At 35.0% G+C, this 15,017-nt stretch overlaps 1 protein-coding gene across 3 annotated transcripts in view; it reads left to right on the top strand.

Annotated features, from left to right (window-relative positions):
• Window positions 1-8,382, top strand: part of LOC142350574 (homer protein homolog 1-like) — a 245,634-nt gene extending 237,252 nt beyond the window's left edge. For 2 of the 3 annotated variants that reach the window (XM_075402435.1, XM_075402437.1), the window contains 4 exons: window positions 79-235; window positions 863-907; window positions 6,817-6,927; window positions 7,903-8,382. In XM_075402435.1, the coding sequence (XP_075258550.1) occupies window positions 79-235; window positions 863-907; window positions 6,817-6,927; window positions 7,903-8,133 (544 nt within the window). In that variant the 3' untranslated portion in view covers window positions 8,134-8,382. The remainder of the gene's footprint in view (window positions 1-78; window positions 236-862; window positions 908-6,816; window positions 6,928-7,902) is intronic. The other variant, XM_075402436.1, reaches the window with a different exon arrangement.
• The last annotated feature ends 6,635 nt before the right edge of the window (window positions 8,383-15,017 follow it).

The following is a 15,017-nucleotide window of genomic DNA, read 5'->3' as shown; positions in this document are numbered from 1 at the left end:
GTATAACGTATTGTTGAAGTTATTCAATAATGGAAAAGATCGAAGAATGATGTTTCACTCTTCGTTTTTCGTTTTCAGTAACCGGGAGAACCGCAAAAAAGAAGACGAAATTGGAACTCTGAAGAAGAACAATCAAAAGTTGACCAATGCCTTGAAAGAAAGTGCTGCTAATGTAGAAGAATGGAAGAAACTCTTGCACAAGTATAGAGAAGAAAGCTTGGAGGCTAAAAACAAGGTAACATCAGTCAAATAAACGAGAGAGGTTGTTAGGACTAGACAATTAACTCTAGCGAAAAAAATATTGTTCTAAAAGTAAATCAACTATTTTATCCCTAGTTACAGAAAATGAATGCTTCACCTAAGCATAACATGCCTCATGCAGTTGATGTGGAAAGGTGAAATGAAATATACTTCCTTTGAACTGAAAATTGTGCCATCTTACCTTTCGAAAACTTAATTCTGATCTTTTTGAAATGTTGGAACTGATGAGATTCTAAACGGTACTTAAACCAATAACAATGCCCAAACATCGGAATATAGAAATGAACATTGAACAAAATTACCCAGTTAGTTTTGGTCAAATTACTGCTTTGCATATTGGGTGCTCTGGCTTGTGTATAATTTCATTATTCAAAATTTCACGTAAGCGATTGGTATTTTATGAAGTATTCTTTTTTCATTGTACACATGTTTATATCAAATCAAGCCTGTTTTGGACTTAATGCAATAATAAAACATGCAGAGCAATGTTGCATTGTTTCGCTGACGAAGAAAACCTGTCCTCTATTTTCAGTAACTGAAAATTATTATTTTCCACACTCCCTGAAAAGTTTACATGAGTAGATTAATTTGCGGTAATTAGTTTCACGCACTCTACGTAACTGGACCAAACTACTATCGTCGGAAGGTATCAAATAATAGAATGTTCGAGTAGAGTTCTACTAGTTACCGTCTACAGCATCTATCTAGGTGTTTATTTCAACTATTTGGACCCTTCTTTCTGTAAGCTCTTTCCCTGCTGGTAGCGTGACTGAAAGTTTCGTCTGTCAATTGATTTGTTAATAGCTCTGAAACAAAGTGTTTAGCAAGCATTTGAATCCTATGTTCTTTTTGTGCGATTTTTCGATTGCTCATTTGTCTGTCAAATTTGACTATTTCACGTTTTATGTTTTGGTTTAACTGTATATTAAGTGCTCTTATTAATAAATTAAGGAGGTGAACTCAACTGGGGGCTTTTGCAGCTAAAAGTTAAATTGAAAGTGTTCCAAAATCGATTTCAGTTCAAAAAGTCCCACTAATTGTGTAAATTAAGCTCTAATTACATCATTTTTATTGCGCTTCACAAATTTATGCCCCAGATGAAGCAGGCTACCCTATCTGTCATTCAACAGAAAATTATTCAACTTTATTCATTTATCAATTGCTCTCAAACAAAGTTAGCAGCAATTAAATTAGTCCTGTGGTCTTTTTTGAATGGAATTTTTCGTCTGACGCTTTTAACTTTTCGTCCTCAAAATTTGAGATAACCAGGTAAAGCCGGGACGGCAGTAAAATGCTGCGCACTTCTCGTAGAGCTGGGCTAGTCTTTAATCTAATTTTGTGCTGCTGCTAATTTTTCCGTCCTTTCGCTTCGTTTCAACTATGCATTATAAGAAAGTGTCACAAAAATGTCACTTACCTCACCCAAAATCGCTCGCGGGTCATTTGAGAGCTTTTCGCCCGATGGTGGTCAAGTATGATGTTCCATTTGGTACTTTCGGTTGCATGGCTGCAATGTTACACTTCAATCTGATTTTGTGCTGCTGCTAATTTTTCCGTCGTTTCGCTTCGTTTCAACTATGGATTATAAGAAAGTGTAACGAAAATGTCACTTACCTCACTCAAAACCGCTCCGGGTCATTTGAGAGCTTTTCGCCCGATGGTGGTCAAGTATGATCTTCCATTTCGTACTTTCGGTTGCATGGCTGCAATGTTACACTTTAGTCTAATTTTGTGCTGCTGCTAATTTTTCAGTCGTTTCGCTTCGTTTCAACTATGAATTATAAGAAAGTGTCACAAAAATGTCACTTACCTCACTCAATACCGCTCGCGGGTCATTTGAGAGCTTTTCGCCCGATGGTGGTCAAGTATGATCTTCCGTTTTGTACTTTCGGTTGCATGGCTGCAATGTTACACTTTAATCCAATTTTGTGCTGCTGCTAATTCCGTCGTTTCGCTTCGTTTCAACTATGAATTATAAGAAAGTGTCACAAAAATGTCACTTACCTCACTCAAAGCCGCTCGCGGGTCATTTGAGAGCTTTTCGCCCGATGGTGGTCAAGTATGATCTTCCATTTCGTACTTTCGGTTGCATGGCTGCAATGTTACACTTCAATCTAATTTTGTGCTGCTGCTAATTTTTCCGTCGTTTCGCTTCGTTTCAATTATCAATTATAAGAAAGTGTAACAAAAATGTCACTTAACTCACTCAAAACCGCTCGCGGGTCATTTGAGCTTTTCGCCCGATGGTGGTCACGTATGATCTTCCATTTCGTACTTTCGGTTGCATGGCTGCAATGTTACACGTTAATCTAATTTTGTGCTGCTGCTAATTTTTCCTTCGTTTCGCTTCGTTTCAACTATGAATTATGAGAAAGTGTCACAAATGTTGGTGAAATTGGAGAAAACATTTGAGAGGATAAAATTTCACGCTGTGGAACAAAACCAATCCTTCAATCTTAAGAGAACCTAGTGACTAAAACAGAGTGGTATCATCATTAATTTCAAAAACGTTTTTATTTTAATAGCCGCGTCTGCAAATCGAGGCAGCTATTATTGCGCTCCTATTTTTTTTTAATCGTCTAACAGATTTTTGTTTTGTCTTACCCTGACTTCTTGGAATTGACTTTTTCAATGTGTTCAGTGACTTCTACTGCTTTGCAGTTAAAATTTGTGTTCGTGACGTCATTTCTGCTTTTAGGTCAATTGCGTAACTTACCTCACTCAAAAATGACTTCTGAACTCACTTATGGAACTTTAAATTTTTTGAACATTTACTAGTTAAAAATCAATAGTGCGCATCTAAGTAGTGCCAAACCTATATGCCCTAATTCTTGAGTATTAGAGTCTGGTCAATCTATATCTTATTTCTTTAGTTTCAATTCATGGTTGGCGACAAGCGTCTATCGCGGTTATTTTCCGGCAATCTGGCGGCTATGTTTGTTGATTTTTAAGTGCTCTCTGAGAAGCAATTATTGTAAGTGAGCGTCTTTTTAATGAAGATTTTTCGCTTGACCGCTTTGCGCTTTTCTTCTAGAATGATTTTAAACGATTTTTTCACACACTTCTTGATTTTTGAGTGAGTTCAAGTGCTCTCACTCCGAAATAGAGTTTGTTGTTAAAAAAACCGATTGACAGAGACGATGACAAGGCCCTGATAGCCGAGTGGATAATTCATCAGTCGAGGTGACGGAAGCGAACTCAAGGAGGTCGGGGTTCGAATGTTTTCCTACCCATAAAGAAAAATTTATTGAAGCTACAGCCCCCGAATTAAACTGCGCCGCTTGTTATTCGAGAGCATTTTTGCTGACGTTAGTCGGTCTATTTTACTTAGACTTAGAGTTATTGAATCCTCTGCTCGTGTTTTTGTTATCATTTTTCCTTCTCGAGTTACAAATGGAAATTGGGATTGATTGAACGTCGGTAGAAACCAAAACCGTTCCTGGTTTCTAACGACGTTCAGCAAAGCAAAAGAGGTCTCATTTCTTAGATCAGATGAATCTAAGTTGGAAAAATTGGAAGCTACCAAGTTGGAAACATTCGGAATTCATTTGCAACTTCAGAAACGCAAAATTAGAATTTTTAAAAATTGATATTATGCAACCTTAAGATGTCGAGGTTTGAAAAAGCTGAAATTTTGGCTTTTTATGCATCAAAGTTTTAAAACCTGACAGGTATAAAGTAAATTAGATTGTTTTTCGCTAAGATTTTCTGAGTAGATGGAGTGCAAAATCATTTCTTGTATTTTTTGCCTTCAATAGCTGAGCCTAACGGCATTGAAGAAAAAAAATTCTCTAATAATGCAACCTTCGAATTCTTTTTTGAGTTTAGAAATATTTGATCAGCACCATATTTGTCTACGAAGAGTTACGTTTTCAGCCGATTAAGTGATTTAAACCGAAAAGCGAATCATGCCTTGTGGAGCTGTTCCATCTGCCTAATCCTAATAAAAATAGGGAAATTTAATATAGCTCAAGAAAACGTTTTGCATCAACAAAATTTAGCTCACTCGAAATAATTTGATGAATTAGCGAGGTCAACTATTATGACAATGGAGCATTTTAAAGTTCTGATATTTGTTAATCTCCTTTATCTAACAAAGAATAATACAAAGGAATATATATATATATATATATATATATATATATATATATATATATATATATTTTGATATCAGTTTAGTTATTATATTTGGAGTGAAATGCAAGGTAAATCATGAATCACTGTAGTGAGTTAAAATTTTTACGGCGTACGAATTTAAGTATCTATTTTGGCCGCTGAATATTGTAACTGATTTTTGAACGTTGTAGAAAAAGCGAAAGGTTCTTGTGATTTTTCAGTTGAAGTCGAAACTATTTGTTCACAGATGCTGAAGTGTAAAACAAATTTTATTAGGACAATTTTGATATTTCCTGGAACTTTTGTTTACGGTTTTATTTCTAATCTAAAAAGTTGGAAATAAAATTGGTGTTCTTCCGTAATAAAGTTTCCACCTGAAAGAAAGTTTTTTGTCTTGTATTTGAGATTCGAATTAAGTTTTTGTGAGCCTGAATTTTTTCTTAGAATTAGATAGCCTAAAAAGTGGCCTGTGCTTCGTGTCTGGAGTTGTATTTATACGGTTCAGTATTTCTGTTTATGTCGTAGCCAAACCGGTTTTTGCTGCGGGTCAATCAACAAGACGACGAATCAAGTGGAGGTTTTATTTTGTTTCAACTGGACCACAATTGCATGCCTGACCATTCATTGTAAAGTACTACCTAAACCTTGCTACTTTGTTATTAATGACTGCTGATGTAGTTACATTTATCCACATTGATTAAAAGTAATTAGAACATGAAGCGAAAAATTGTGGACCGCTGTTAATGGCACTGCCTTTTACGCGCTGTGGGACGTAATCCGGAAACAACGGGACGATTATCGATGCAAAGTCAACTAGAACTAAATTATAAAATCATATTGTATTAATTGTTAATTATGTATTATTTTTGTCGTCCATTTGAAGCAAAATTTTGGTGTCGTTCATTATAGCTGCGAAGCTGTAAGCTGAGCGAAGCAAGCTATATTGCGGTGCTCTTGGTTTTTTTACAATTCAAAGAATTTTTACAATTCAAAGAATTTGAATTGTATTGGGGCGCTGTCTTTTTTTTAAGATCTGTTCACACATTTTCATGATTTTTGAAGTCAAATTGGAGTGGTGATTTTGGTCACGCCGAAACAGGAAATGGAGCGAAAAAGCGAGTGGTTTTGCGGCGTGAATTTTTTTCGCTCTAATTTTAAAGTAGAGTGAGAAAACGGTGTTTGACCAAAAATTCGGTTTATCGGTAGTGGTTTTTTGTTCACATGCGGCAATTTCACTCTGATTTTTACTGATTTTTTGGATCGGATTTTTTTCTAAATAGTTTTCCCAATCCATTCATAGTCCGTTCTAGGTCTATTTTTCTGTTTAGTCAATGAAAATTCTTTGAATTGTACGTCAGGACTTGTCCTGCTATGTTTTTTGTTTCGTCGTCTGACGCTCTTTTTTCGTTTTACATTTGTTCACACAGCAAAGCTGAAAAAGTAAAATTTTCTGAATGACTTCTTCCTCTCACTAACGGCATTTGCGCGCGTGACGTCATTTCTTACTCGCTTTAGCAAAACTTTTTAGGTTATTTGCGTGATTAGATTTTGATCATACGTGACTTACCTCACTCAATAAAATGACTTCTGCACTTTAAAACTTAAGTTCAATTTGAATTTGTTTAAGGTCAAAGGAACTCATTTTTGCAGTAAAGGTGCCTAATAAGAGGCTTCTGTGGAATGAATTTTAACAAGCGTTATTAATTTATCGCTGAATGTTTTTTACCTAGTTTTTTGAGCGGCGTCGATTTTTTTTTTCAATTTAGATCTGTATCTGTTTCTATCTCTATTATATGGCACGCAGGTCTATTCTTTCGCAGCTATTCCGGCAATCTGCCGGCTATGTTTTGAAACGTCTTCCATATGAAAGGCCACTCTGTTGGTTTAGTTTATAAATGAATAATCAAGCATTCATTAAAACAATTGCTCATTTGCCAATGAGCTTGCTTCTCTGATAACTTGAATTTGTTTTGTGAGGACGCCGGTGAAGCCGAACGGGCACAGGTACAACCGTAAATTAAGATTTAAAGCAGATTATATCCCGTGCTCTGATTGGTTGAGCTTAAACTCATTAATATGGAGGCAATTTTTTGTGAAAAATACTTGCAAAATAGCGTAACGAAGGTCTGTCCGTGTCGCAGCCAGGTTTGACAGGTTTTATGCTTTCATTTTTGGACTTTGACAGGTTTTATGCTTTCATTTTTGGACTTTGACAGGTTTTATGCTTTCATTTTTGGACTTTGACAGGTTTTATGCTTTCATTTTTGGAGGATAGTGACCTATGATGATGATTTAAGAAATATACATGGAAGATGCTGGAAAATGCATAGCGTGGATTTAAGAAAGCGCGGAAAATGCCCAAATGCAAAGCCCGAAGCCTCCTGCTCCCCCCTGTTTTCAGGAGCAGTTAAAAGTTGACTGAAATCAGATTTTGTTTAGATCGCGGACATGGAAGCTGCACAGAAAGAGAAGGAGGAACAGATGCGATTGGCAGCCTTAGAAGACGAGAGAATGCAGAATTTACTGAAGGAGCTACAGGATAAAGACAGAGTAAGGCTGCCCACCAATTCTATCGCTCAGGCTAATTATCGCTTCAGGAAATACGACTTAGATACTTGTTTGTAAATTGAAGCGTCGAACCATTGTAGGCCGGTGTATTCTGGACCATGACTTTGTTGATGGTTTTCATCCAAAGTTCTCAACTTGATTAATAATTTTCTGGCTATTGGTATATTAAAAGGCGCAAATACCATTTTCCCTGTGACCTTTAATTCAGCTTTGTCATGGTCTAATTTTATACATCCTTTGACAATTGTGTTATTTGCCTGCTGCACAGAAAGAGCGAGAATTTAATGTATTGTCTATGCGCTTGAGTGGATGCCCAAAGAGTATAATTACCCAACTTTTGGGCACCCTAGTTTGTGGGCACATCTGTAATCGAAAAGAATATTTAAGAATTTAACGTCCGAGGACCATAATTATGGTATCGACCGTTCTGGATTGTTTTTTAATCAATCTATGTTTAGTTGCCCTCAAACGAAGTTTGTAGTAATTATATTAGTCCTGTCGGTCTTTTTTAATGCAATTTTTCGCTTGACCAGTTTTTCGTCTGACGCATTTGACTTTTCGTCCTCAAAAACGGGATAAACATGTGGCGCCCAGCGGGGCTTAAGTGCTCTTAGAGCCTTTCAGCTCACTAGTCTTCAAGTATGCGATTCACAGAATCTGTTTTGGAGATTTATACTTATGGGACGAAGGGCGGTTCGTTCTAAAAGATTGACACACCCCCGCGCTCACTTAGGCCCCTTCAATTAAGCTAAAGCTAGCCTCACTAAACCGTGCCTAGCTACTGACGAAGCCAACCACTCGTCGGTCGTTTGAGAGAAATTTGCCCGTCGTTAGTCGGTTATTTTTATTATTTATCACCACTTGTTTTAATCCGCGGCATTAGTCTTCCGTGTTTTCTCTGTCAGCTGTCGGTTCTGAAGATCGTGAAAATATAAATATTAAAAAATCTGTCTTTAGGAAATCACAATTCTCAACAAAGAGCTCTTAACAGCGCAGAACGAAGCAAACCGGTTGCAAATAGAAAATAATCGACTCAAAGGCCAAGTCGATCAATTAGAAGATGAACTAGACCGCAAATCACAAGACGATGGAAAGAAAAAGAAAGAGAACTTCGAGCTGGCATCACAATTGAATTCCAAAATTCAGGAACTGCAGCTCATGGGAACGACTTTGCAGTCCAAAATTTAGACTTTGTCCAAATCGTAAATTCTCGGATCAGACGGACCTTAGAACATTTTTAACTTAAACTAGTTTAATTTCAATCCGAAATAATAATTGTCATAGCTGCAAGTTGTTATTTTGCGAATCATATATCTATGAATATTGTTTAGATGTGTTTTCTGATTATTTTTGATATTTGCATATCGGTATGTATTATTTGCAGAATATTAAAAACTGATTCAAAAGATTTTCGGAATTAAAAACGTTCTTGACTGGTTTGTTTCATTATTTTCCCTCAAAGAGAGTTGTTTAATAGCCGCCCTCATCTTCTCAGCCGGCTATTATAGCGCTCCTATTTTTTTACAATTCAAAGAATTTGAATTGTATTGGGGCGCTGTCTTATTTTACGACTCGAAGAGGAGTATTGGAAAAGTCCTTTTTTTAATCAATTTTATTGGAGTGATTTTTGAAGCGGGAAATGAATTGCGTGAAAAAAATTGGAGTGATTTTGGTGCTGAACAAAAGTGAAGAGCGGAGCGAAAAGACAGTGGTGTTTGTTCATACCGCTGTTTTTGAGAGAGCGAGAAATTGATGTGTGAAAAAATTTTCTCTGAGCGAGCGAAATTTTTTTCACGTGCGGCATTTTAGAGCAGTTTTTTTCATTTATTTTCGTTAAGAGGTTTGGTTATAATTTTGTTTTAATTTTGGGCTGATTTCGGCAGTGGTTTGAAGGTTTCTGGAAATTCATATGAATTTTATGTTAATTCGGAGGTTTTTAATGTATTTTGCCGATTTTGGGGCTAATTTTGCGTTTTTTGACGATTATTTTGTTTTACTGGCTCAAATGGGAATTGAAGAAACCCCTTCTACAAGAACAATATTATGATAACAATTGGTTACAGTTTTGTGGGTGAGAATCATTTTTTGTTGACAAATACGACCAAAAAATGGCGAAAATTGGAACTACTTTTCTTTATTTTTTGCAGTTTTTCGGTTTTTTTCTGTTTTTAGCTAAATTTCTTTGCCTATTATGACTTGCCTATTGTTTTGCGTGCATCTGGATACCCTATTGGCTGAAGGGAATTTTTCTTTGGATTTATCTGTTTTTTGAAATACGAAAAATTTCATTTTTTCCAGTTTTTCAGTGAAAGTTGTTTTTAAGAGCTTTTTTTTCAGAATTTAGCCTAAATTATTTTTTCCAAATTCACAGAATTAGTTTTTGTAAGTACTAGTTGTTTTGATGAAATTATTTTAACAGAGATAGTTTTTTCGGGATCTAATTTTATAACAAAATTTGATCAGATTTTTTATCATATTTTAACAGATTTGATTTTATTGTTTTTACTTATTCGTTTCATGACTTTGTTTCAAGATAATCATAAATTAGTGAAAGCACGTTTTGTTTGATGAGTAGTTGGATGGCGTTTAAATGGATTTTCACTTCGAGTCGTTTCCGGAATTCTTCCGGCTATGTTTTTTTTAAGATCTGTTCGCAAATTTTCATGATTTTTGAAGCCAAATTGAAGTAGTGATTTTGGTCACGCCGAAACAGGAATTGGAGCGAAAAAGCGAGTGGTTTTGCGGTGTGAATTTTTTTCGCTCTAATTTTAATGTAGAGTGAGAAAACGGTGTTTGAACAAAAATTCGGTTTCTTGGTAGTGTTTTTTTGTTCACATGCGGCAATTTCACTCTGATTTTTACAGTTTTTCCGATTTTTCGGATCGGATTTTTTTTCCAAAATGGTTTTCGCAATCCATTCAAAGCCATACTAGGCCTAGTTTTTTGTTTGCATTAAATTTTCATTTCTCGCTAGTGGTTTTTTTTTGTTCACTTGCGGCATTTTGACATTGATTTTCTGTTTTTTCTTATTTTATCTAATTTTAAAAAAATGGTTTTCTCAATTCACTCATAGTCCATTCTAGGTTTAGTTTTTCATTTTAGTCAATGAAAATTCTTTGAATTGTACGTCAGGACTTGTCCTGCTATGTTTTTTTACTTCGTCGAACTTTTTTTTGCTTTACCATTTTGCCGCTTTTTCGACATTTTGCGTGAAATCTTTTTGACTTCTCTAGGCTAGTTTCTCTCTTCTCTCATTCTGCTAAAAGTGAATTTGAACATCAGTTGCTCAGCAAAGCATTTCAAAATGAACAGAGTCAGTATAAAAAATTGAAGTCAGAAACAGAAACGGGATAAACCCATAAAGCCCAATTTTAGATGCCCGCTATTTGAACGTCGTTCCTATAAGTCTTCCTTACCATCTTTTATGCTTATTGGTATTGAAATTAACCCTTGTAGCCTCTCTCTAAGAAACAGAAGTATGTTCAACTACGAAATGCCATCAAAATAAATCGGACTTAAAAAATGTGTTTGTACAAAAATCTTTTTTTTTCAATATCTTCTATTCTTTCAATCCCAATCATGCTTATTGGAATCAACGGCGGCTATTTTCCGGCAATCTGCCGGGTATGTTTTTAATTTGTCAGACATTAATCAAACAGTCGAAATTCTGCACATCTTAATTTATTGGTCGATTTCATTTAGAAATTTATTTCAATAAGAAATACAACGACCCACATTTTCTTGAATTTATACCGTTTTTGTTAAAGTTATACGCGCAGCGCACTAAATTGCGTTGGCGAGCGATTTTGGAAAATAATTCAATTTCTGAGCGAAGTTTTTGAGCAGACTTAATTCAGCTCGTTATTTGAATTAAATATACCAAAAAGAAGTTGTTGCTTGTCAACAAATTTAAACATAGCCGTAAACCCGGATCGTGTGCCGCCTTAGGGTTGATTTATGCTCTTTACAAAAGTTGTCTTTTCGACTATTTTGCCCTGAAGATGCGCCAGAAAACACCTAATGAGGTATCATTGTCTCAGATAACCACCAGATGAATTCATTTTAAATCTGCCGTAATCAATATCTAGAAAATGATTGCTGTAAAGAATCACGCAATTTTCTTGTATGAACTCTCAGATTGTTTTGTTGACTACTAAATTTCTTCGGTAAACTGTAACGTCCCTGAGAAGGGATTTGCTGTAACATATGAGAACGGCTTTGCTTTGAGAAGGGATTTGCTGTACTTCAGTACAAATTGGGGAATGTCTAGATTTTTTTTGCTGCCAGCTTTTTTTAGGTGCTAATGTTTAGTCATTTGATGAAACTGATTTAATTAATAGAGCTAATAGCTTTCTGTTCTTTTTCAACATGTGAAGGTTTTTTGAATTTTATTGGAAAAATGATTCCCCATCATTGGGAATTTAATTGCTCTCGAACGAAGTTTAAGGCAATTATTGTCAACGTGTTGGTGCTCTAGCTCTAAAACAATTTTAAGCTACACCACCTGTAGTTCGTTAGCAATTCATCTGACGCTAGTCAATTTTTTGTTTGACTGCTATGGAACGAAGTTTGAAGCAATTATTGTCAACGTGTTGGTGCTCTAGCTCTAAAACAATTTTAAGCTACACCACCTGTAGTTCGTTAGCAATTCATCTGACGCTAGTCAATTTTTTGTTTGACTGCTATGGAACGAAGTTTGAAGCAATTATTGTCAACGTGTTGGTGCTCTAGCTCTAAAACAATTTTAAGCTACACCACCTGTAGTTCGTTAGCAATTCATCTGACGCTAGTCAATTTTTTGTTTAGCTGCTATGGAACGAAGTTTGAAGCAATTATTTTAAACGTGTTGGTCTTTTTAAGGCTTGCTTAGCCCCCTCCCCTGGCGCACCTGCTATTTGTTTACACAATAACGTGTTATATAACATATGATTTGTAACTGGGGGCATAAACAACACTGACGAAACTGATTAGATACGAAATTTCTAAGCTACACCCCTAAATGAATTTGCCCGCCTGTCACTTTGCCGAGGCAATTCTTCCGACGTTAGTCGGTTATGTTTAGTTAAAAGTTAAAAAAGACCTTCAAGTGATTTGAAATCAAATTTCGAAAACGATAATAGTATGGTGGTTCTATAGTTGCCAACTATTTATACAAAGTATCTCTTTCATGAAAACAGACGAAATCATTTGTTAACTGGCTACCTTTTTCAATAACCTTCGTAACGGAATCACAGACCTAAAATCAACTCAATGCAATTTCTCAAGAAGAAAATAGCACGTCAAAGACAATTTTTTCCTAAAAACAAAAATGAGATCCGAAAATCAACATCTGTCATGTTCAAAACTAAATCTCTGACATGTCTCTTAAAATCAATTGAGCTCCATTTAATTTCAATTGAACTTTAAATTTAGATTATTAGGAAAATTAAAAAGCTAGACATATAAGTGAGCGCAGAAGTTAAGATAATCGACCTCAGCACTGGCTTACAAGTCTAAATTAAGAACTCAAGTAGAAAAACGAGGTAATAATCGATTGAGAAGTTATGATCGCCTCTGGACAATGTCCAAAAATTGCTCAAGCGAACTGTTTCTCGGTTAAAAACAAACAAAATTGTGCGGAAACAAAAAAAAGTTATAAATCCAGTTTCTTTGAAAAATTCTGAAGCTTATCAGATACAACCTAACATTAAATTCTAATAGCTAAAACCACTAAGTACAAAAGTTTGAATATGAAGTCGATAGAACATCTTGTTGAAGAGGTTGTTTTACGAATTGACAATACAATTTTGAGTGAATTTTATTGCGAAATCCTGTTGTTGTTTTTGAAATAAATTCTAAAAAGCATGCAATACCAAATTGGCACAATCATTAATTTTCTGTAAGCTGCATAAGATAACCAATTGAACTTAAGAGAGCTCAAATTAAATGAAGATTTTTGTTTTAAATAATCAAATTTAACCAAAAACCCAAATTTAAAACCAAAATTAGATAAAATTCACAAAGTTTTTTGTTTACAAAACTCATTAGCGTCAATATCAAATTTATTATCATGAGCCACTAACTGAAAAGGACATCTATGTTCAGCTGTGCCTCAAAATTGAGTTGAGAATTTTCAATCAAAGAGGTGAAGGTAGGAAATATAAAACGAAAACGGTCAGAACTCGAGGCTCACTTTAAATTTTTGAAATAATTAACATACTGTCAGAAAAACATATTATCTCTACTATTCAACAACTTCTCTTGGGCGACTACTGCAACCAGTGTGATCTTTAGTGACTCCGACTCAAGTAAACCTACAAAACAAGAAAACAAATTAAGTCAAAAAAAAAATTTACGAAAGTTTTATATAAACAGATGATTTCAAAATAAATACACATCACAAACTCCAACGACTTAACACCATTCGGGCATATCAGACTTTTTTGCACCATCGACGAGAACTCTCATCCTTAGGACTTAATGAAAACAATATCAGTTCAAAAAAGGACATTTTTATGAGAAAAAACTCGAGAAAATCCAAAAATCAATAAATCAGGCCAAAAATTGATTTATTTCAATCTATTTTCTTTAATGAAAACATGAAACTGATTGCAACCATTAAAACAAAAATTTACCAAAGCTGCAGAAAAACAGTTGTCATAAGGAAGTTCTCTGTAATTGTATGAATTCAAGAATTTTATATAGATAACAGCTTTAAAACGTCTGAAATGGCAAAAATTAATTTTTCACAGAAACGGGATCTTTCTCTCAAAGTATTGGATGAACAAAAATCACTCCGATACCTCTGTCAGTTTTTCGAATTTTGTTGAGCAGATCTGATTTTTTTCTCTACTGAAACTTCTATTGACTTTAGATCCTGTGAAAAGAGTAGTCACCGATTTGAGAAAAATATGACATCATTGCTCCTCTTCGAATCGTGAAAAACACATTTCTCCAATCCGTAAAAATTTGCTGTGTGTTGACACATTTTATGATGGTGGAGAATAGGGAGGGTCCAAACAGGAAACAATTCAAATTACTTCATTGATGTTTAAAGCCTAACCAGAGAAACCAGTAATTTACAGTGAAAAGCGTGAAAAAAGATAAAGGATTTAAACGCCATACGCGTTTCTTAAGCAATTTTACATCAAAAATTGAAGGCAATAAGCTTTTGCTGGAATCATTGTAAAAAAATATGAGAAAGCTATGTTAGAGATGAAGTGGCTTGCAATGATTTTTTTCACCACATTCACCTCCAATCTACGGTTATCGTATATCCTCAAGTCAAAACTTGCAAAAGTTTTTTTTTTAATATTGGCCGTAAATTTGATTGCGAAATTCTACGAATTGCTGTTTCGAGCTGTGAAAACTTGTAGGCCTTACGATGACGCACTCGCAGCATTTTTTAGGAATTTTAGCAACATGTCAACTCTCTCCTTTCGGATCAGCTGATTCAATTAAGCAAAAAGTTGAATCATTATTTCGCTCCCCACAAATTGTTTTGATCTAATTTGAAGAGCGGGTACCCCTCTTTTTGACCGAGTTGATACCACAAAATTGTTTAGCTACCTTCAAACTGGCTTCAGATTTTATTGTTTATCGTTTTTTCCATATCAGATCATCAATATAATGCCAATTGTTAATGTTCCTTACAGAAACTCTGTTATACTTGATGTTTAAACTTTTTCGGACTATCTTCATTTAAACTCGGTTCTAACTAACTTCAATTTTTTGAGTTGCATTCGCGGCCAACTGATACTTTCATACGGAAGAAATCTGTTCACCATTTTCATATTGCTGGTCATTTTGTCAAGTAGTGTACATTTCCTAAGCAGGAACAACTTCAGTTAGCTAACAAATGGGAGAAATGATAATAATAATAATAAATAGTCGTAATAAAAGAGAAAAAAGCGTAGCAACGTGCGGGAAGAAACATCAGGAGTTTGCCATTTGGTCACATATTTTTTAAACAAGAGACCAACTTTGGTATTAAGAATTTATATACTTTATTAGAGCTAAGAATGATGCGAACACATGTGTTCAACTAGATACAGAAAATTTCAAACATTTCACAACTATGACGGAAAAAGCAG

The sequence above is a fragment of the Convolutriloba macropyga genome, chromosome 12, assembly GCF_964194025.1.
Source record: "Convolutriloba macropyga chromosome 12, txConMacr16.3, whole genome shotgun sequence".
In the NCBI taxonomy this organism is placed as follows: Eukaryota; Metazoa; Xenacoelomorpha; order Acoela; family Convolutidae; genus Convolutriloba; species Convolutriloba macropyga.
This window is presented reverse-complemented; position numbering and strand designations above follow the sequence as displayed.